Here is a 24,450-nt window from a genome sequence, read left to right on the forward strand (position 1 = left end):
TAATAAAAAATGCTAAAACTGCAGGCCATTTAGAAGGCCATTCATCAGTTAATATTCTAATTTAACATAATCGTATATAATTGATATAGGTCTCTCCATTATAAGTCAAGATGAACTTGAACTTTGGTTGGTTTCTAAGACTGTTGAACTAAAGGTACAAGTCTGCCATCCAGTGGTTCTTTCGTTGCGCGAAGAGTCGGAACAAATTCCACCAGAGAAATTGCAGCACTTGTTTCCACCCGAGCCACAATGGCAACCGCGCCGACTTTCATGACGATCAAACCGTACTCACCCGGTTCCCTTGTGTGTAAGTGTTCTTTTGATTTCACTAGCTATAATGAAAATATTAAATTATAGATATTTAAGATTTAGCAAGAAGCAAGAGCTCAGTGTGTCACGCCATTTATGTTATATAAATCAGTGTATACGTTTGCGATTTGCAATTGATTCTAACATAACCAGATAGCTTACAACATCCTTTGGCACCTGCATCACTATGATGCTGGTGATGCAAAGTCAAATGCCTAAAAGCGCTTCAATCGTTAAAACATCAGCATGCAACATCTATCTAAACAAGCTGGCTGGTCAGGTGAAACCTTGAGATTGATGTTATTCCTAATTGCCCCCAAAATATCTGTATCGCTCTTTTCTCGTCTAGTCAATGGACTGACCGTTGCCCAGTGAGATGCTGCTGAAAGATCTCCCCCGGGAGGCCCTGCTCCGGCCGCTGACCCGGAACGAGGTGGTCGGCATGCTGCTAAGGTTGACCATCTTTGGAGCTGCCACATACTACAGTATCAAATGGGTCATGGAAGCCATGGACCCAACTCAGAAGCAGAAAAACCTGGCCAAGAAAAAGGTTCAATGAGTTTTTCCCTCTAAGCTTTGTTTTTTGTCTAAAAATGGCAAAAATTGTATTGTTTGTCACGGTAGTAATGTTACTCTTTAGTGCTCTAAAGTGTTGTATTCATCTTGCTAGGCAGAGCTGCTGATGAAGAGGATTGGTGTGGAGGGGGTCAAACTCACAGAGTATGAGATGAACATAGCGTCACTCCTAGTGGACCCACGAACAATAAAGGTTTGAAAACAACACTTTCATTTTCAACAGACTAAAAGACTACTGTAATACTATGTTATATAATGTGACCTTCTTGGAGCTCATCTTTTTTTGACAACTCCATCTATATTAGATGGCAATCGTGGTCCACGCAGTACGATGGTCACACATCCTGTTGTTGTGGTGTGATAGAGGTCATCACAGTATCTTCTGGACTGGAGACACTGTTTGTTATTCAGCAGCGGTGTTTGGAATAACGCCGTTTAAAAGAACGGTGTTAGGTAACGCCGTTATTTTTTCAGTAACGGGGTAATCTAACTAATTACTGTTTCCGTCGTTACAACGCCGTTATCGTTACTGAACGTTAAATGCGGTGCGTTACTATGAATTGATTGAATAAACTGCGTAATCCGAATGCACCCCTGGCTCCACACACAAGCTGCTAGTGAGGAGACCGGGTGAGTTAACAACGAGATAAGCGATTATGATTGGCTAAGACAGAGTCATGATTCATGGTAGCCAATCGGAACCAGTGTTTTTACACACAAGCCAGGCCACGCGTACCACACACACACACACACACCAAACAGATTCGAAGAAGCAGCAGAGATGGCGAGTCCGGAGCAATCCGATGAAAAGTTGGCATTTTCAAGGTGGAGATATAAGCACTACTTCAAATTCATTGATATATAGCAACTTTATTTTTTTCAGTAACTCAAATAATACTTTCCCTGGTAACTAGTTACTAGTTACTACAGTTACTAACTCAGTTACTTTTTGGAACAAGTAGTGAGTAACTATAACTAATTAACTTTTTAAAAGTAACGTTCCCAACACTGTTCTGCAGAGGGCTAAAGGCACACGCTTCCTGTATTGTTTGTGATCAGCTGTGGTTAAAGGTGTCTACTTCCTGTCTGCAGGTGACCTGGAGGGACGTAGCAGGGCTGGACGAGGTCATCTACGAGTTGCAGGACACAGTCATCCTCCCGTTCCAGAAGAGACACCTCCTGGCTGGATCCAAGCTCTTCCAGCCACCTAAAGGTACCACAACTGTACTTAATAAGAATCATCATAGGTAAGTTGTAGATTCTTAATCTTTTCCAGTCCTTGTAGCTGATGCCGTTTAAAAACTAATGTTTTACACGTGTAACCTAAATATTGCTTGGACTTTGAGTCATGGCTATGCTGAGATCAACCCACTATTTCTTTAGATTTTTTCAGTAAAATAAAAAAAACAAAATGACATATCAGTCTGTTAAAGGTTACTACCCACTAGTCGACAAACCCGCTGACTCAGTGTGAGTCAGGGAGTGGGGAGCTGGTCGGCACTGAAGTCGGCTCTGTTTATCGTGTAGTGTGGGGGGTCTCACAAGCTATTTTGCCACCCTCGTAGAGTCAGGATGGCAAAGATTTTTTCAGACCGATTTGATACCGACTTGTGTAGTGTGGGGGTGACTTAGACTATGATGTGATTACGTGGCACCAGCCAATAGGAGGAAAGAAACAACCTGTAAACAGATGACTCAGACAGTCGACATAAACATATGATTCTCTACCTTGTAATTTTAAATAGCTTAAAATTTTGCTTATCTACCAGAGCAACAAGTCATTTTGTACAAACCTGCAAAAAGGCAGGCTTGAACTAGGAATAACTGTGCCTTTCATTAGAGATGTGTCAGTAGATCCATTTTCCATTTGTACTGTTTATTTTATTTCTCAGTTTTTACCGTGTGTTTTGAATAATAGAGCTGTTTTTGGAGTGGAGCGTGCCCACAGCAGCACCGCTACACTGATCGAACAGAATACAATTAAGCCTAGATGAAAGGAACATCTACCTTTTATACACATACAAATACTTTGTTTCTTCATTTGAATCCAAATCACTTAATACTAGCCAGGCCAGCCTCATTCGTGTCTACTTGAGTTGACATGTTCCTTGCTAGATTTGGCAAGGGTTTAAGAGAAGGGGCAGAGAATCTGGTAGTAGAGTGTTCATGTACGGACCCTGCATGTTCCCAGTCACCTAGTGTGGACCACTGACCCGACGGCAGGGCAAGACTGATCGACAAGACCAGTCTTGTGTGCACCGCGTACTGCCGAAGGCGGCCCCGACTTTAAAAGCCAAGACTGTCAAATAATATCTCTTCCATAACTCTTCGACTTGCTCTTCCAGGCGTCCTCTTGTTTGGCCCGCCGGGGTGCGGAAAGACTCTGATCGCCAAGGCAACAGCCAAAGCTTCTGGGTGTCAGTTCATCAACCTGCAGCCATCCACGCTGACGGACAAGTGGTACGGCGAGTCACAGAAGCTGACGGCTGCCGTCTTCTCATTGGCGGTGAAAATCCAGCCCTGCATCATCTTCATCGACGAGATCGGTCAGTGTGACTTCATGGTGTTGTTGTTGGCGTATTTATGTCTAGACCTGAATCTAGTAAGCTAAACCGAGTGAGCCATTATCAGTTTCTCTTGTTTTTCAAACAATAAGAGGAAATTGAATTATATTTGTGGAATCTCAGAACAATCCAAGTCATAATAATCCTGATCCATTGTGCATCCTCCCCACAACAGATGAGTAATTCCTCAATATTTTCAGTACGCGAATGTTCTTTGCTTATTGTATTCGTAATGCAAGACCAAATACACACTTAATGTCAACATCACTTTGAATGTTGGCAGAATTTATGTAAATAGGTGATCTCTCGCCAAACTTTGTAGGCTTTTATTCATAAAAAATTCTAAAGACGATAACTTGCATATCTTTGCTCCAGACTCCTTCCTGAGGAACCGATCAAGCCTGGACCACGAGGCCACAGCCATGATGAAGGCCCAGTTCATGAGCCTGTGGGACGGCCTGGACACTGCTGCCACCAGCCAGGTGAGAGGCTGAATACCCTTATTCAGAACTATAGCCATTGGCCAGGTGAGAGGCTGAATACCCTCATCCAGAACTATAGCCATTGGCCAGGTGAGGGGCTGAATGGCCTCACCCAGAACTATAGCCATTTGCCAGATGATGTGGTGAATACCCTCATCCATTACTATAGCCAGTAGAGCGTGTTAATGACCTTGATCATAACTATATAACTAACACTAGCCAGGTTAGAGACTGAACAACCTCATCCTGGCAACTAGCCTGGATAGACGGGTTTGTCTGGGTGATGGTGATGGGTGGTGTCTGATTGTTTCTTTAACGCTGTGGTCTTTATCTATGGTAGGTGATTGGTGTTGTGTGATGGTTTAGTTAACTATGTTCTCGCTCTATGCTAGGTGATGGTGATGGGGGCGACCAACAGGCCCCAAGATGTGGACCCAGCAATCCTGCGTCGCATGCCCACCACCTTTCATGTTGGCTTGCCTGTAAGGTCAAACACACAGTATTCCTACTAACACTGCAGCCCCTCTGACCCCAAAGAAAAAAACGTATTTAGCATAATGATGAACAATCATGGTACTTACTTGATTCCTTATTTTGATCAATATTTGGTCATCAGTCAACCTTTCCCCAAAAGATATATGGATGTGTGTCATTTCATTTGTCTGTCTCACTTTCCACAGAAAACAAGAGAGAGGCAAGAGATCCTCAAGCTCATCTTGGCAGGAGAGAATGTAAGCGCTTGATTTAGTTTTACACTTTTTTGTACTTTTCATAGAAGCCAACGTCAATCTTTTTGTCAATGCGTAGTTGACCTCTTCCTCGCTGTTTCTCTTTTAAAAGGAAGTTATGTCTAAAATATGCATAGTGGCATATAGTGTAATCTCTGCATTCCTCCTTCTATGGTATTCTTTTGGAGCTTTTGTAAGTGATGAGCAATCGTCATTATTTATTTTTACCTTTTTAGAAACAACGTCAAATAACTGTTTTTGTCGTGTTACAAATGCGGAGCGGTATGGCATCAACGTAATCTATTCTAACGCTTCCCTCTTGCATTATGGCCCAGCGCACTATTTACTTTTACTCCCATTATGTCCAGAAGATCTGAATGATGTCTCATATGGTCTTTAAAGAGACACCAGCCTTAACCGTCGCAATGTCCTAGCAATGCCGCAACCCTAAAGACTCCTCCTTTCCAACTGAGAGAGTCTCGTGTATAATTATTAATTTGATCAACCTATTCAATGATGGATCATTTATGATCTATTCATGACTGCGTGTTTACTTACACCTGCTGGGTTAAGCAGTCTGCTAAACGTTAATCACCTGGTCAAAGTGAGTGCTTCGCCTCCCCGTCTCTGTGTCTCTGTCGCTGTCCAGCTGAGCAACGCCATCAACCTGAAGGAGATCGCCGAGAAGACGGACGGCTTCTCGGGCAGCGACCTGCGCGAGATGTGTCGCGACGCGGCCATGTACCGCGTCAGGGACTACGTCCGCAAGGAGCAGATGAGGCAGATCGCCCAGCAGATGCAGGACCAGCAGGAGGAGCGGTAGGTCATGGACGTACAGAGCGGCCGTGTTCTAGTGCAGAGGGGGCTTTCATTCGACAGAGGCAGGTTGGGTGGTTTTGGGGTCGGGTTAGGGACGGGGCGGTGTTGGGGTTAGTGTTTGGGTCGGGTTAGGGTTAGGGATGGAGTGGTGTTAGGGTTAGTGTTTGGGTCGGGTTAGGGTCAGGGTGGTGTCAGGGTAAGGTTAGTGTGAGATTAGGTTTCGGTTAGTTTCGAGACATTTTGGGGTTATGGTTGATCATTTAGCGTTCTAGTTTTAGCATTTTTCACTGACATTGTAGTGACACGCAGAAAAAAAATGAATGACATGATTTGTAGACCAAATTTACTATGATTAATGATAAGAACATATGGCTTAACATTACCACTGAAGTAAGGGATATCTTTTATTTGGCACAACGCTGATCTCCAAATTGACCATATGGTTCAATGTAATAAAGCTCAAGTATTTCTTTTAACACGGGACTTTGAATTCCTAAGCAGACACCGTCATTTATTTATCATCAGGGTGTGACAGACTGTTATTATCATGACTATAAATCGATGTTCCCTGTCTGCCTGGAACAGATGGGTTTTGGGATGTGCCAAGTTTTTTTTACCGAAATATACATTTCAGAAAAAAGTACATAGAGTATTCAAGGCTGTCACTCAAGATCAGCAGTTTGTCTGTTATGTTTGTTTTTGTATCATGCTTCACAATAGTGCTTTCTGGTCTTCATGTAATGTCTGTTTTAAAGACAACTCAAGCATTTTTTTTTTTTTTTTCAAAGGCAACAAAGGAAGTAAGGCCTGTGTCAGCTGTCATCCCTTGTTGCTCGGCAACCACGAACGCATGCACAAAGAACCGTTTCAAGGAGAAACCAATGACAAGTCGACGATTTTACATGTACCGATGACCTAAGGAACGTCCCAACGCTCTGGGTTGGGGCTTACGGGTTAACGTTCATAGCGTAACCTGTGTGCACCCTGTGTCCTGCAGGCCTCTGGACGAGGACAACCTCCGTCCCATCACCCAGCTGGACCTCCTCTTCGGCCTGGACAAGATGAGGGAGTCCAAGCAGGCTACGGCCGTCATGGGGTCCGGCATCGCAGACGTGCCTCTGGACTAAAACGGTCATGTGTGGGTGTGTTTATGACTCATTGTGCTTCTGTGTGTGGTGTGGGTGGGGGACCTCGCCTCATTTATCCACCGTAAATGTTCCGTTGGCCATGTGTCTTCCTTTTAGTGTCGTTTATTTAAGCATGGCTCTCCATCGCAACGGCTGCCAGGGGTCCCTTTTAAGCGTTGACGTTGTGTTCCTCCGTGCTGTTCTGCACAGCCCTGTCCTTGGCGGACCTCGATGATGGACGACGTGATAAAAGGCGCCCGAGGAACAGAAGGTACTAGCGAGATAGTATTTTGAACTTGCCGTCCCTTGCACTCACACTACGCAGAATGCACTTGCGAATGACTCGGGACTCGTCCGGCGTTTATCTACTCGGCGTTACCTAGCGGCCGGGGGGGAAAAGGATCTCCTAAACATCCCTGACTCGCTTCGTCTACGTTGGATAGAATCCCTGCAGATAAGGACATTCAAGTTGCAAAGGCTGTTGTGTTTTGTTTGTCCCCCAGCTAGAATTTGTAAGCGATCCAAACCTCTCTCTGTTCTCTTCAGTGTATACAGCACGGCACAGCTAGTGCCACTTTAAATCTTTTTCTTTTGTCCTGTTGTTCCGGAATGTGCAACCTTCCACGTGTGTCCCATTGAATCGAGCCGCACATCGTCAATCCATGTAACGAAATGGGGCATTGTGATATCTGTCAGGCGTTCGCCCAGGGAACCAAGCTGTGCATAGAGGGCTTAATACTGCGCTTTACTTTGTGGCGCTGCTCGGATTGATCCAGAACTTGAGGGAACAAAGGGGGCAGCACGGTGACACTACTGCTGAAGACCTTTTTTAGATTTCTTTGGTTAACCTTGTCCCGGTGCACATCGACTGACGCAAAATCTGCAAGTTGCCCCGACGACACTGTCCCTTTTGACGTCCTCCTGGGTGCCGCTCGGTTTCAACCTGCTAGACGGAACACCTCCGCACTGGACTTCAAACAGCCAATGGCTAGCCGGCCAGAACACTGTACAGAGAATACAAAGATCTATACCCTACGTAGAGAACATGCATACTAGTTAAATAAATGCATTCGGTTGGGGCATCAGCTAAGGTATCACTTTGGTATGAAACAAACAAACACTTGTACGGGATCAGACTGTACAGGGACTTTCCTTAAGAGCGTGTTTGGGATTCATTTTAGTGTACGCCCTACATTATGGGCACCATGATGAATGTTGTTGAGATGTCACTAGCTGTATGATATCGTACGTTAACACCAGAACATTTCACTGTTTGCACCGTCACGTCTTCACAGCTGTGCGAGGACAAGACTTGGTGTGTGTGTGTCTGTGTGTGTGTAGCTGTTCGTGTTGTTTGCATGACTGTGATTGTGGGGGGAAAAGCATTTTATTGTTGTATCTATGAGGCCAAACCTGTATGTTGGATATTATTATTTTATGTTTTTACAAACACGCACACGTCGATAACAAGCGTCTATGGAAATATGTCTAAAATGATTTACACTTTGATGGTGATTCAGATTGTTTTATACACAAATAATTACCAATTATATTCTGCATACTATTTTATCTCTGCCATGATGGTTACATTGTGTACTTCATTTCTACCTGCTTGCTATGGACACACACACACACACACACACACACACACACACACACACACACACACACACACACACACACACACACACACACACACACACACACACAGTAAATTAATACTTCCATCACAAACTGTACGCCTGAAATTTCAAGAGAACAAAACATTCCTTGCATATCTATTCCTTTATTCTAAAGTCGCTATGGAGACTTAAACATGTATACTGTATAGACATACACACTATTTAAAATGAAATATTTGCAGTATATTTGAGTAGCCATGCAATGCACCTTGTCTATGGATTTATGACCTCTCTGATGGAGCCGACTGTTTCCCTCCAATATCTGAAGTGTCTGTTGTACAGCATCTGCTCTCCCTCTTAGAGCAGGCCACGGGGGGGCGCTGTCTCCCCATGCTCTAAACGAGAAGACGGTTTTAGCTCAGAAGTCCTTAGATTTAAGCAGTTTTTTTGGTCGGAAAGGGAAGTAAATGCACATTTAAAGGATCATCGTTAGGACTAACTCCTGGGTAAATATATTTATTAGGGCTGCATTTCAAGCAACTTGGGAAAATATGTCTGTTATGACATTAGAGGTTGGCGTGTCCACCTAGATGTGCGCTGGATAGATCAGTCTACCAGCCTACCCAGTGGACCGTAGCAAACGTTGCTCATCTCTCCATCTATCCGTCACACATCTAGGTGGACACGCCCACCTCTAAGGTCATAACAGACAGATTTTCAAAACGGCTTGTAACGGCTAATCACGCCACACCTGGTGGCATGTCATGGGAATTTATTCATAATAGTCTATTAAAGATCAATAATGTTGAAGTCCAAAAGTTATTCGGAACTGAAGCTAATGAATGAGCAGCAAGTGTTGTAGTGACAATGACTCATCAACTATCAAAATTCTAATCAACAGATTACTTTTACTAATTGTTGCAGCAGTAATAAATATGGCCACCAGTTGTCCTTCAGATCTGCTCACCAGCATCTAATCATACCTCATGGTCTTGGTTTCAGACAGCCCTGCCTCAACATTGACCTTTGGTTATGGTTATTAGTGAGTGGCTTTCACCACACGGTAGGCTACTAACCACATTAAGTTAAATCGCAGGTTGTGTCACACATCTGTAACAAAAGGGAAAGACTTAACCAAGTCTTCCCTGGTCTTCTGTCTTCTCTTGTGTATAATATGACAAACATGTATTGCAGAATATAATAAAGGCTTTCTTGCTCTGTACATTTAAATGTCTTGATTTACTCTCTCACTTGAAATGTTTTTAAATATTTAGTGGGTCAATTAATATTCCTTCTAGACAATTAGGCCTAATCTGGCACCTTTCCGAGATGGAGTACCAACTTGGTTGTAGGCGTGTGTGTTTTATGTTGTATTCTTCTCATCAGGAACTAATATATAAGTGATAATACATTTATTTTCTCAAGCTGGCGATGCTTTTCTCAGTTTTATGAAATTAACCAAAATAGGCTCTCTTTAGCCAGAGAATTCACTGGAAGACGGGCGGAAGCATTGGAACACAAACGCTCAGCTTTTGACACGGTAGCAATGAGATGATGAAAAAAAGACTGCTTGTTCCTTGTTTTCAGTCTTGGCATGGCGGCCGTCCAAGGTCGCTGACTATATAACTCTGCAGGCTGTAATCGGGCCGTGTTAGTTATTACAGAGTAGCCCACATCCGTCTCTTGCCAGTAAGGCTGGTTTATACTCCTCCATAAAGTGCTACTCCTCCTAAGTTGTCATCTTTCTAGACGTTCCTGCTGCTGTTCGGTTTGGGTTGTTCGCTTTGTGACCCCTTTTTTTTGCAGCGACATGAAAAAAGGGTTATTTTTTGATCTCACTGAGATTTTGCCATGACCCTGAATGGCAGTGGGTTGCTGCATCCAAAGCGACTTTTAGTGACGCACACACACACACACACACACACACACACACACACACACACACACCTCTGCGTGTAACTCCTTCATGTTGACTCTTGTGTGAGTGATACATGGCAGTATTGTAGTTCCGCAGCTGGGCAAGATGTTTGGGTGGTATTTACAGTGGCTCGGGCAGTGATGAGGCGGGGGGCTTGAGAGGTTTCCTGCCAGGTGCTGCAGGGCATTGTGTGTAATCTTTGACCCCCACCCGGTTATTGATTGTTAGTCATAAAGCTTCTCTTTTCCATTCAAGAGTGCCTCTTCCCGGTCAATACCCATGAAGGAGGCGACAGTGGCCGCCGGTACAGCGATCGCGGTTGTGGGCGTGGTAGGGGGCATTGAGTTGCGTCAAAGGACCCTTGCAGAGAGATATGCTCAGGCTCCAATTTAAGCCCTCTTTTGTCCAAGAGTTCACCATCGATAAAGCACCTTTCAGCCGCGGTGTGATGGTTTCAACCTTTCGTTTGCGATCTAGGTAGGAAGACCTGACAATCTATAACAGATATGATCTTAGTTTCTCTTTTTTTTTTTTTTTCGGACTAATGGTGACCGCCTTCACCGCAGGACACCCCGTTTTTTCATTTGGGTTAAATAATGACACTAATTACAAAAGGGCCTGTTGCATGATCAGCCGCTAAGAAGGAAAAACATTGTGTGCTGTTTCATGTGGCTCTCATTTTAGGTTTGCAGTTGGATATTTATTTTTTGTTATTGACAAAAAGAAAAAGCTATAAAGGTCATTGTGAACAAATCTTCCTGTGTAGTCCTTGTCTTCCTGGCCCAAAGGATTTTCAAGAAGCTTGATGATTAAAAAGAATACACATTTATACAGTGGACATAACCATTTATATAATTGTATCATAAATTGTCTATTCCTATTTTGTGATACTTCTCTCTGGTTGTGTGCTTAATCAAGAAAACACAGTGCCCCCCCCCCCTCCCCGGGGGGGGGGTGAGAGGCCAGGGATGGCACTGTGTTTTCTTGATTAGCGCACAACCCATCATCACCCACTTCACTAGCTCGGGGCAAGTTCAAATGTAGATTTCACAGACAAGACCTAATCTGAAATAGCCAAGGATCATATTGACTCAATAGTTGATATAATAACTATCACAAAATAGAAATAGACTATTTGAGAGAGAGAGAGAGAGAGAGAGAGAGAGAGAGAGAGAGAGAGAGAGAGAGAGAGAGAGAGAGAGAGAGAGAGAGAGAGAGAGAGAGAGAGAGAGAGAGAGAGAGAGAGAGAGAGAGAGAGAGAGAGAGAGAGAGAGAGAGAGAGAGAGAGAGAGAGAGAGAGAGAGAGAGAGACCTTGATGAGAGTCACCTTCTCATCAAACAGACAATTTCAACTAATCCTTTTTTTTATAAGACATGTGGCTACAGAGTATGATTGCTCACCTGATATAATCCCAGGTGTGTGTGTGTGTGTCTGTCTATTGTGTAATATTACACAAATATTATCTTAAGATTCTGAATATGATTTCTGTGCTGATATCAGTCTGTGTGTGTGTGTGTGTGTGCGTATGAGTATGTACCTATGCATATCACTTATAGTGTGACGTTCCATCCAAAAGAATGAGGAGTAAAGACAGAGACAGATGTGTGTATCCTGTTTGCGTGAAAGGAGCATGTTAGTTATTTTTTCTGACTACCAATGGGAAGGCAGGGTAGTCCAGGGGGTTAGGCTGTCCGTCTCCCAGCCAAAAGGTACCAGGTCCTATCCCCAATCTCTGCAGCCAACCTGTATGTGTTCTTGGGCCAGCAGCCTAGCCACCTATCTGAACTTGCTGTATGTCACGTTGGATAAAGGTGCCTGCTAAATGGCCAAGTAGGACTAGTAATTAATACCACAATTTAACACGCTACCTTTTGAACCTGATGGTATTCTGGAGCTAAATGAGCTGGCTGTCGTTGACTTTCATCACATCTCATTCACAGCCTCCGTATCTCCTCAGCGAGATCAGCAGGAGAAGCCCTTCAGATTGAATGTTTATATAATATGAATGAAGTCAAAGTAAAGAGAGCGGCCATTAGACTTCTGTACTGGAGCCCTGTCTCTTTTTTTTTTTACTATTGAATGGTACTTCTCCACTCTAAGGGTTCAGAGGGCTGTTGACTGCTAGCTGACATCAATATACAGGCTCCCATTTATGTATTTAATTTAATGTTATAGATCCGTATCTCCGTATATCTTTTATATATATATATATATATATGCACACATTTTATCTGAGATCGGAGATTTGCAGCTTATTCAAATCAAAGTGGACAGAGGAAAGCAGCAAAGCAAATCATAGACGGGATAATGATGCGTGATTTAATTAATCAGGCCCACAGCACGACCGGCAGGGGAAGATGATGGGGCTGATGTGCGGGCAGATAAGGGGAAAATTAATTTACATGGATGTCGCTCAGCTTTACTTGCAACTTACGTCGTGCCCACACTCTGGCTCGGAAACAAGCGGGAACAAGACTGGTTGCCCCTGACTGCCAGGGACCCTCCCATGAACTCCCTGTGACCTGAGGATGTCAAACTGAGAGGAGAAGACGCTTTTATCCGAATAATGACCCTTCGGTGAATACAGATTTCATGTTAGGGGCTGTAGAATTAAGGCGAGAACTATTTGAATTATTGAAACAATACCAAATCTACTGAATCCACCCACCATTTTTGCCAGCTGCTGGGTTCTTACTGGTGAAGAATGTACTTGTGAGTAGGCTACTTTGACAGGGAATGCTGGGCAACGGTGAAAATAAATTCTGATTCAGAGTGCAAACAGAGGAACATTGTTACAGGAGCCAGAAACCTTCTCAAGCTTCTCAAAATGGACTTGGCATAAAGGAACCAAATCCAAATGATGATGCTCATCATCATTTCATTACTCAGTGCTCTTTTTTTCTACTTAACTAGCAAGTGTTAATGATGACAAACATGTGCAAAGTATAATTTGCATAGTTACACATCCCAGATATAGTATCACACTCATCCTCATCATTAATTCTGCGTCCAAGGACAGAAACTAATTCCCAATATGGATTAATACAAATTGTAATCTTATTCAATCTGATCATTTAAAAAAAGAAGGTCACAGACAATACTGCCAAGTAAACACATCTCAGATTCAAGGAGAGAATAATTGCATGTGAGGATTTTGTAATACACAAAATGAATCACATTTGTAAAAGCTGTGAAACGTTGATGTGGATGAAAAATCAACATTTTCTACCGAGATCTCACCAAGATGACTTGGTTCAATGTGTCAGTGCTGTAGGCCTACATACACCAACTCCAATGATCGAATCAACGGACGATCCAAGTGTTGCGTCTTCCTCTCTCACTCTTTGAGCGATGGGAGCTAGTTGTTAGCAGTGTTATGCTTCCTTCTGATGAGGCTAACGCATGGAAACATCTCTAGCTCACTGAGTGGCATGGGGGGGCTGCGTTCCCTCTGGGAATGTTACAGGTCATGCATATCAAAGCTGCTCCCCAGGGCCTGTCCTCTTGGACATTGAAAGGTACTGACATTATGCGCTCCTTCACCTGTGTTTGGATTAGATGTGTGATTGATGATAATATAAAGAATTCAAATGGGGAATTGATGAATGATTTTGAGCGATTATTTGTTGAGCAATGAATATATATGAGATATACTTGAAAGGAATCTCCGAGCATGGCCCTGAAATGAAAGCTCCAGTTGTTTATGACATGGGGCTTCGTCTGATAATTATCCCCTGTCATTTGCAAATGTTTGGGATTATGCGATAAATGGAAATTCTGGGAGTTTTGTCAGTGTGTCAAAGGCTGTGAGGCCTGGAATGGATCCCTGAATACACAAATAAACCTGTCTCATAGGAAGAAGACAAGGTTTATGCTATCTGTGGGTTTAGAATTGTGTTTTGTCATCCACAGGAAGGTTTCCCCAAAGACTCTTTGTGAGTTTTAAGCATTGGCTTTTGTCTGGCTAGTGTCACACAGTTCTTGGAACGTTTTCTAGTCTTCTAGAAGATACTAATAGATAAATAAAAGAACACGTTGTTGTAGTCCCACATAAAATCAGTCTTTTTAACCACTGTCCTTTATAACCACCGGAGACAACAGTTTAAAACAAATTAGCCGGCAAATTAAAATAGACTTCAAGCACGGAAAGAACATCCTGTAATGCGTAATTGATATTCCTCAAACCAGTTGGGATTTGATTTGTGAACATAAACCCCCGGAGCCATTTATGTGGACGCTAAATTCAATCAGGTCTCTAAATGAACGTGCTAATAAAATGAGGAAGTGGGCCTGTGGTTATTGACAGCACAGTATTCACAGGCGAACAACCCTGCTCCACCCTATCAGGAAGGACTCATATATCCCCTGCACCCCTCCGCACCCCGCTCGTATTTTTTGATAACTGCACTGTGTGTGGTCCATTATCCCTGACACACAGTTTTTTTGGAATGATGGCTGTACAACAAAAGAGCTGAGTTGCAGGTGAACACACCGCTGTTACTGGCATTGAAGTAGTCATGTGTGATCTACGTACTCCTCCCTGTCGGGGTCATGTATGTTATGCACACGTCACATCTGGCTTCTTTTACCTCGTTGTACGTCGTCCACACAGTTTTTGTACCATGATTGTGACCATGATTATTCAAAAAAGTTCTGTCGAAACTACTGGATTCGCACATGTTTGTCTTCATCCTTGAAATGACAACTCAACAGTTTAAGATGTCTCAGTGAATATTGTGTACCCAGGTGTATCATGGGATGTCAATAAAGACATCAGCGAGGCAGACATTAGGAGGATTTCTTCTTCTTATTATTATTATTATACTGTATCACAGGTTACAGAACAAGGAGCTGCTGGTAAGGCTGGATATCTGTGCACAGGTGCGTGCTTTGCCTTACAAAGGCAAAATTTGCCTTTGAAGCAACTTAATCCTATTGCCCCAAATTTTTCCTTTTCCTCAAGCACTATTTGCATTAAGCGTTGTTGGGCTTAGCTGACATCACACTTTGTCAAAAACGCAGAGTTATGAACACCAGAGCCTGTGCTTGAGGAGATTAGGCCGAGGTGCAGAGATTTAGCATTTCTACACAGTGGTGATGAGCAGACCAGCGTCCAGAGAGTTTACAATTACAATTTCCTCTCTGCTTTTCAGCTGTGGTGAAATGATAGTATTCTAACGCTCTTAACCTCGTGATTTGAGGGATTATGATAGCAAGGCGGCTACGGCATCCAGAGTAGTCAATGCATGGGAATACTTATGAATGGTCGCGTGCAGCAGGAGAAAACGACTGGTTTCCCTTCCGATTTAATTTCCTGCTATGTTTCCAAATAATCCCTCTCTTGACGCAGCTCTGCTTTAGTTTTCTGTCGACCATATGAAATGAGTTTTGATGTCATTGAGTATCTTTGGAACAATATTGCTCATCTTCAACACTTATTCCTGCAGGCGTTTTGCTGAAATCCTTGCATAGATTATTGTGTACTTTTCCCTCTCTTTTTGTGTTTGTTCATTGTGTGATGTGGGAACAAAATGCCTGAAATATTTAATGATATTGTGACCATGTCCCTGTCAGGGTACCACTGGTGATCAGGGACCCAGAGCATTGATTTAGCCCGAGGGAGAGAATCATCCGCTACTTCAGATCCTGAGAAGAAGGTCAGCATACTCTAACACAAAGTGTAATGCGGAAACCACCGAAAAATGGTTTGTAAGCAAGTAGTGGATACGGTACATAAATGCATTGATTACATGACATATACATACATTTACTTGATTTTAGGTATGATAACCAATGTTAAGCGTGCCATCACCGTTTGGAATTCATGTCAAGGAAGAAGGAGGAACATCACCGCTTTCACTCATAGTACTGAAAGTGTGAACGTGTGCTGATGTGATTGGTTGCGGCGGTGCTGAGATCCAACATGTCTGCACTGATTTCCTGTTCCTGTTGGAGCGTGGGTGGACACTGGGGAGCTCTTTAAAGCTTGACATTATTTCCACCTCTGTGTGTGTGACTCAACTAAGTGTCCTTGAGAGCTTCAGTGCAGCTTGACAGTTCTGCTGTATAACAGATAGCTTCTCTGGTACCCCTGTCCTCGCTGCCTATGCCTGTTTGCATCCATCTCTGTCTCTCCCTGCTCTTGCGCTCTCACTGGGGTTTGTTAAGTAGATGTCCTTCACTGCAACTGGTGCTAACAGGACAGAGGCTGCATCATTAGGGCCGCCTGATTATCTATTTATTCACTCTTCATGCTGCCTCTCTCAGGATGCAGATGTGCCGCAGCACAGATGAGTGGATGGTCGGATGGATGATGAACAGATGGCCCATCATCTGTTCATCACGGTTGCATGGATGGATGATGATTGATTCCAGTAGATGGATGGATGGTTGTGTGGATGGATAATCAGGTGGAGGGATGGATGGATTTGATGGATGGATTGCACCATTTCCGCAAAGAAAACAGTGTCTGGATGTGCATTATTTGATCTATACTGGTATTGCGTCACTTTTGAGTCACTTCAAAAAGGGCAGACAGAGAGCTTTGTGTTCAAGTAAACTAAAGTGATGGTGGCAAGTGTCTGTTCTTTGTGTTTAGGGCCGCGCCGAATACATTGTGCATAGCTTCCATGTCACAGACCACAGACAGAAAGCAAGACTTGCTTTAAGATTGAATCAGCAATCAGTAAAAGTTTAAAACGTGTTGCCCCCTTTGAAAGCTTAGAGAAAATAACACAGTGAGTCCATGTAGCAGCAGGAATGACGGGCTGTCAGCTTGCCCCTGAGGTTAAAGATGTGATAATGACTGGCCATTCAAAGAGCAGTTAAAATTGAACGGCGACAATGAAGCGACATGCGTCATAACAGGTTGTTGTGCAGTTCACATAATACGCATCCAAGCTGTAGAATTTATGGGGTCAGGCTTGTGTTGGTGCTGAATATATTTCAGTCCATCTTTGTTCTGGAAGTTTGAGGTCTTAGAAATGCATTCAGGCAGGTTGCAGTCCCCTTCACTTCACAGAACATGCAACACAGTAATCACTATTTGGCTCATGTTTTCTCATGTGTGCGTGTGTTCTCTTGTCATGGTGTCAGTATATGTTGTATGTATAACTGATCATTATGCATGATATTCTTTGATCATGTGTTTTCACGAGTGCATAAAGGGTGCATTCACGTAAATATGTGCAAATATGTGCAAATGCTTGCTTGTTTATACATGAGTGTGTTTGTGTGTGGGTGTGCATGTGCGCGTGCATGCGTGCGTGTGTGTGTGTTTGTTTATTTGTACGTTCTGCGTGTGAGTGCGTGACTGCGAGTCAGTTACATTTGCGGCATAAGAATCAGATACGACCCCCTTGGAATACAAGTGTATTCCACGTGAGGGTGTCCTGGTAGGGCTCCCAATTATTCTGTCAAGAAGAACAGTCCAAGAGTAAGACTGTTCTGGACTCTTCTTCCAAGAGGAAGAAGAGTCCAAATGCAAATCGTCCTCTCCTTTTCCTCGTTACTCTGGGTCTCTAATTGTCTCACTGGCTTAATGGAGATGGACTGCGTGGGAGTGGTCCTTTGTGTTTCGGCTTTCGGCTTTGATGTTTGCCATTTAAAAGCGCTGTCACCGCCTGTAAGGGGAATCGGGGGTTATTGCCGCCGAGGTTAGTCATCACCGGTAAACTACATGTGTCAACCTATGATTTATTCATTTGTATGATAATTCTCGCACACAAAACATAGTGATGGTTTTCCATGAGTAACAATCTGTGGGGGTGTTATGGGGAAATAAATATTGAGTTGTGAGCAGCTACATGGAGTAGTCATGGAGATGGGCGTCAGGATAGACAGAGGATCCATGGAGGTTTGGATGGCTGGCATGAAGAATCGACTGCTATACTTTTTCAATTATGTCTTGATAATAAATAGAAAACGCTATTTTCCATATTTATATTATGTCTGGTATAATATACATAATTATGTCCCCAGGTGGTACCCAGCAATAACCTATTTCGGTACTTGACACTTCACAAAAAAATATAAGTCTAAACTTCTACATTTCATCATTGTTATCAGGACATTTTATACACCACAAATCTTTTATTTATTTATTTTGACCAATCTGATTTGCTCATTCTTTTTTTTTTTTTTGGAGGGGGAATCTGATTTGCTGTGGTTTTTGAGCAATCAGATTGGCTTTTCTGCATTCCTAGCAGAAGCTATTCAATTGATTATTAATCTGCAGAATGGTGTATACATAAGATATAGGTACTACACCTGCATGCAGGAATGATTGCGTGAGGTTTACTTTTTATTTGATGATTTGGAGCTTATTACGATAAACCCTGTCAGTCTAATCCATATCTTCAACAATGTCTTCAAACTATTTTGTGATAATATATTTTGAAATGATCAAATCCATTTTCTTTGTCAAAAGCGATAACGAAAGAAAGCGTTTATATTTTTTTGCTAGAGCCTCTAGCAACATTTGTCATATGAAGGCCTATGACTAGTTAAAGCATAGCAATGTGTCTTAAGTGTAGCGACATAGCTATCTTAGGCGTAGCGATGTGACTATCTTGGACACAGAGACATGGCTATCTTGTGCAAAGTCACAGACTCATAGCAATATTGGGTGTCTCTCCTACCAATACATTGTCCTTCAAATTAAATCAAATAGCCCCTTTTCACAGAGACATCATCATCATCATCATAACACTAACTATGGGTCCGTCTGGTACTTTTATGTACCAGGGCACGGGTAGTATACTAAATAAGTTAAGATAGCACATTGACCATGGACCATGTGCCCTGTTACAAAAAAACAGCAGACCCATTATCAGTGTTATAAGCAACACCTGTGTGTTGCCACCACGGCTGGGTAGTTCTACATCTTGTAATGTCACGCCACGCCTTGACACATCTTAACCCTTTATTTGATCGAAGCAATACCTTTATCCACTATATAGTTAGGTAGCCTATATTTTATCTATATTTTTGTGTATATTTGTTGTATATTGTGCTGTGCTGTGGTTGCATAGTAGTTTATATTCATACTGCAAAATAGAATTAGTTTACACAGCCATTTCACACCACACACAACATTTTTTTTTAAATTATGTTTCTGTGCTCCAGAGAGAGTAATCAGCCCCGAAATCGGAAAGTCCCCTGATCCCTGCGCTCCAAAGCTGAATTATTCTCAAGGGTATTTGCAGACTATTGCAGTGGGCGTGGGGGAGGGACACAAATCGCAAGCAGCCGAACGCCTCGGGGATGTGTTCTCAGATACTCCACAGGGTGGGAGGACGTCGGTTAAAGATGTCTTTTAATCGGCTCCTCCAGCCCGCGTGGTATCTCACTTTAGCCTTGCGGCGTTGTGATTTATGTGTGAATGGCATACATTTATTCATAGGCGTGTAACTTCTTTGCGTGTGAGGTTCAGCCCTGTTGATGTATTTTATGCGTGTATTTTGTTTGTGTACTGTTTGCGATTCTTTCTAGAGGGTGTACTTCTTTGTGTGTGGGGTTTATTATGAACTTGTCAAGGTCTGAGAGACTATTTAAAAAAATGTTTTGACACGCAATAATGCACATTCACGCGTCATCTTGGACACTTGGTTTTAATTTAGCAACTTCCCCACTTCTAACGAGTGTCGAGCTTGGTGTTAATTGAGCACTTCCCCACTTCTATCGAGTGAGTGAGTGAGTGAGTGAGTGAGTGAGTGTGTGTGTGTGTGTGTGTGTGTGTGTGTGTGTGTGTGTGTGTGTGTGTGTGTGTGTGTGTGTGTGTGTGTGTGTGTGTGTGTCTGTGTGTGTCTGTGTGTGTGTGTGTGTGTGTATGTGCATGCGCGTGTGTCTGCCTGCCTGCGTGCATGCGTGCGTGCGTGCGTGCGTGCGTGCGTGTCAGTTGCAAGACAACATTTGCAGACATTGTGATGGATATGCGGTAACAAAAAAAATAGAATACTTCAAATTGATAAAAAAAAAATTTGAAAAGTCAGGCCAACAAAGCTAGTTATCCAGGAGGATTTGTTTTAGATTGCCTGCGAATAAACCAGACCCATGACCAACTTAAGTCTCCCTCACATTCTCCTTCCACGGCCGGCGACTGGAATGGCGTCAGGATTGGAATTTGACTTATTGCGGTGAACAAAGGATCGTATTTTGGGCTCCAATCAATCCCCTTGGCTTGCTCATGCACTTGAGAGCAGGTGGGTTGTTTTCATTTTCAGGAGGCTTGGGTGGAAAATTGTGAAACTCACACTCACAGCCACACCCCCCCCCCCACCCCCCCCCCCCCCCACCCCCCCAAATGGAATGTGAAATGTCGATTGGGTGAAAGGATTTGCTCTAAATCATATGCTGCAAAGATCTAACCCCTCTCAGAATCATTTGAGGGATATTATGGGCATGCCATCATCAACGGACACTTTGATCCCCGATGGATGGTGCAGAAAGAAGAGAATGTTAAGAATCTGTTTGATCCATTAGCCCTGCTGGTTGGTTTGGCTTCGAGTTTCCAACTGTGTGCTTTAATCAGTGCTTCCTGCAGAGGTCGGGATTGCAGAGGCACTCCTTCTCGAGTGTGTACCGATGGCAAACCAACATCCCTGAGAGTGTTGCCCAATGTCCTCTATGCAAATGGATATCATCACAATGGAAAGTGTTGGCAATTCATCAATGGAATGGAAATAAAGAAGACCACGCTATATTTATACTCAAAATGTATTTAAAGTTGACATACATAATGAGAATACTTAGAGGACCGAACTACTTGGGGACTCTTCTGCTCCCTTAGCCACCCTCTCTCTCTCTCTCTCTCTCTCTCTCTCTCTCTCTCTCTCTGTCTCTCTCTCTCTCTCTCTCTCTCTCTCTCTCTCTCTCTCTCTCTCTCTCTCTCTCTCTCTCTCTCTCTCTCTTTCTCTCTCGCTTTTGCATTTCACACTGTCTGTCCTTGGCACAAATTGATGTCCATATATGCCCACAGCCTTACAAGCTTGTGCTATAGTCTAATTGGAGAAATGTATTCTGTAAAGATGTCGGTCATTGTTTTTTGCATTCAGCAGACTGCAGTGCTGCTTGTTCGTCATGAACCATAACTCCCTCCCCAGAACACTGACCTTAAGCCACATACGCAGGTGAAATAAATATATATGGTTTCAGTCGATATTTCCTTACTCAGTGAAATGACCCGGAACTATCTAGTGTAAGTGGCAGCCATGATGAGAGCTGTTTCGGATTCTAATATCTATCTAAATGCTAAGGAAAGGTGCTTCAATGCTTCCTCTCTTATCTCCTTTAGCATAGGGTACACTGAACAATCCTTTCCGAAAGGAAAGGAGATAACGCAAGGTAACACTTTTTGGGAGGCCCACGTCAGACCCTTGCGTGGACGCAAGGACGTAATGGGTCCGTAAAATCCCCATGCTCTGCGTCAACGTGGAGCCATAACTGAGCCTTTAGTCCTTATGGATTCTCCTTAACATCTCTCCTTGACCTCATGAGGATTTACATCGAGGTCAAGGATTTCGTTTTTTTTTCGTACAAACTATAGTAAAGGCGCAACTATTCCACGACAGTGGTCCTTTACGGACTACTACTGCCGGTCGCGTTCCTTGACCCGCAGTCTTTCAAACGTTCCACACGGCACGGGGTCTCACACGACAACAGCCACCATTGTGTGTGCGGGCCCGCGGTGTCCACGTCACCGGCAGGCCGTGCGAATGTTTGCGGTACTGTACTTTGAAGGTGTCAAAAGGGAGGGTGTTAAACATATCACTCAGTCAGCGGTGTTATTTCATTATGTGGCTGTCATCCTTTTAGCGTTCGAGCAATGGTTTCTCCATCTACAAGAGCTCACGCCCCGCGTTCAGTCGGGAGATGGAAACATGTACATAGCTCCCCCCCTCCCATTTAAAAGCCACGACCTTTGCATTGTCGTCCGTCTACCGTCTCATTGGCGGCGTAACGGCGGTGAGATTTAATTCCCGGGGTTGATTCATGAGTTTGATATTTATCCGTATCTCTAGGAAGAGGGCGCTTATTGAGGGAGGCTCGTGTACGTGTAGCGTTATAGGGTCAGCCATGGTGCCTTCGAGACGTTGTCCGTTGTTCAGTGGAACAATGAATGCACATATTCTGTACGCACTTCATGTGTGTGGCACTTCATGTGTGTGGCACTTCATGTGTGTGGCACTTCATGTGTGTGGCACTTCATGTGTGTGGCACTTCATGTACGCACTCATTGTATGTTGTATCCTGGTGCTAAAAATAGTATGTGTAGCGTCTTATCCAAACTATCGGTATAGGTTAACCTAGCAATTGTAAGTGCTTGGCACTTGTTTCTATGAGCATCTTTACCGCACCAACACCTATATATTGTTGTTTCTCCTTCTCCTGACAATTGTACTTATTGCAAGTCACTTTGGATAAATGCGTCCTGAATGTAAATGTAAAGAAACAAAAATGTTCAAAGTCATTTTCTACAAATGTATTGCAGTGTTGAATTGTTTCTGTTTTCCGGGTATGAAAGGGCTATTATTTATTTGAAACGAATATAACCTTAAAGCCTGTGTTTCCTTCACCAGTTACATATGTATTTATGTTGCTTTTTTTTTTTAATTTCCTTGATATCACAGCTCCCACATGGTTGCACCTCGTGGGTAGTGTTGGAATTTGTTTTTAGCTAGCGAGAGTAAATCGTCACAATGGCCATTTGACAGTTAAAAAAAACCAAAGGCAATTATGATAGATCTTTAAGCGCAGGGATAGCAACATTTTTTACATTGTCGGTTTAAGACAATTAACAATTTTCTATGTTTATTGTTCATTAAAACAGCATTCCTCCTTTATTTGTGTATCCCCCTGTCTTCGAAACATAGTGATCAAATACAACAGATACTCTTTTTTAACTATATATATATATATATATTTGTATATATTATATTTGTATTTGATCAATAAGAATACTATATGTCATTAATATAATATTAATATCCACATTAGAATCCCACCACTGTGACCTGACGGCCCAGCCTCTTCATCAGTGTGCCTTGTGGGCTGATACTAATAAGTACAGGAAATCTCCCTCGCCACCCTCTCCCTTCTCCCCGCTAAGCCAACATGCTTGTAAAAATAGAACCACTTTAGCCCAGGAATAAATTTGAATTACTTGTCCTCAGAAGACTCCCCCTCGCCCCCCGCCCCCCCCCCCCCCCCAACGCTCTGAGTATGTCAGGCAGCTCGGTAACCTTGACCAAATAGCAGAGCGAGACGGCTCCGAGCTTCCCACAGATTGTATCAGCGGTAATGAATGTGGAGCGCCCCCCCCCCCCTCCTCTCTACTCCTCCAGCTCAGGACACACAGGGAGATGGCTCATCAACGAGGTGTGGCATTGGAAATGGTACCACCACGTGTTGATTGGGCAGGGTGAAGGATTCAGTGGGAAAAGTGTTGGAGATGCGGTTGCTGTGGTGGCGGCGGAAGACAGGAGGGCAAGCGCTTTGGTTGATGAGTGTTTGACTCTGCTACATTTCTGACAGCCAGTAGCAGTCAACAGCAGTCAATTGTTAAATGGGAAATATATCAGCAGCCGATGTCTGTCGATGTGCTTGTGCTCATTTAGCCCCCCCTGAGCTACGGTGGTCTATTCGTTATGTTCCTTTCAGGCCATATGTTGAAGGTTGACACTGACAGAAGTGCATTTGAATGACGTCAGAGGACATTCGAGGAAGAAGTCCACGAGTTTGGTGCGCCGCGTGCGGTAATGTGTTATTGTGCGTGCAAGAGAAGGTGATGGGTGTGTGTCTGCCTACCAGTGGCGGTGCCGGGGTGGTGCTTGCTGGTGCTATAGCACCATCAGAAATTACAATAGCACCACCATAGCACCACCAAGAAATTAACAAAAATTTGACATACAAATCGTCTGCCTTCCCAGTATAGTCTTCAACAACCCCCCCCCGCAACCCCGTGCCAACCCCCCCGACCCCCCCCCCCCCGTCAACAATCCTCTCAGCACCATCACTGGATAATTCCGACCCACCGTAGCACCAGCAAGAAAAAATCTCTGGTGCCACCACTGCTGCCTACTGATGTGTATTTATGTATTTGTGTGTGTGTGTGTGTGTGTGTGTGTTGTTATGAATGTGTGTGTGTGTGTATGGTTGTGTGTCCGTGTGTTTGACTGTGTGTGAGTGTGTGTGGTTATATATGTGTGTGTGTGTGTGTGTGTGTGTGGCAATACGTGTGCATGGTTGTGTAGGTGTGTGCGCGTGGTTATGTGTGCGTGGCAATGTGTGTGGGCTTGCAGCTGT

At 43.5% G+C, this 24,450-nt stretch overlaps 1 protein-coding gene across 3 annotated transcripts; it reads left to right on the plus strand.

Annotated features, from left to right (window-relative positions):
* Positions 1–248: 248 nt before the first annotated feature.
* atad1a (ATPase family AAA domain containing 1a) lies at positions 249–8,181 on the plus strand. 3 transcript variants are annotated; one of them, XM_084467782.1, is made up of 11 exons: positions 249–307; positions 659–859; positions 980–1,078; positions 1,978–2,098; positions 3,231–3,431; positions 3,825–3,931; positions 4,324–4,413; positions 4,612–4,662; positions 5,309–5,478; positions 6,476–6,620; positions 6,816–8,181. In XM_084467782.1, exons 2-10 carry the CDS (start codon positions 686–688, stop codon positions 6,603–6,605), a joined length of 1,143 nt encoding a protein of 380 aa, XP_084323908.1. In that variant the 5' UTR covers positions 249–307; positions 659–685; the 3' UTR covers positions 6,606–6,620; positions 6,816–8,181. The 3 variants fall into 3 exon arrangements, with proteins under 3 accessions (XP_084323908.1, XP_084323907.1, XP_084323909.1); XM_084467781.1 differs by having other exon boundaries at positions 6,476–8,181; XM_084467783.1 differs by lacking the exons at positions 6,476–6,620; positions 6,816–8,181 and adding an exon at positions 6,267–6,372.
* Positions 8,182–24,450: the final 16,269 nt, after the last annotated feature.

Source organism: Micromesistius poutassou (assembly GCF_964030765.1).
Source record: "Micromesistius poutassou genome assembly, chromosome: 5".
NCBI lineage: Eukaryota > Metazoa > Chordata > Actinopteri > Gadiformes > Gadidae > Micromesistius > Micromesistius poutassou.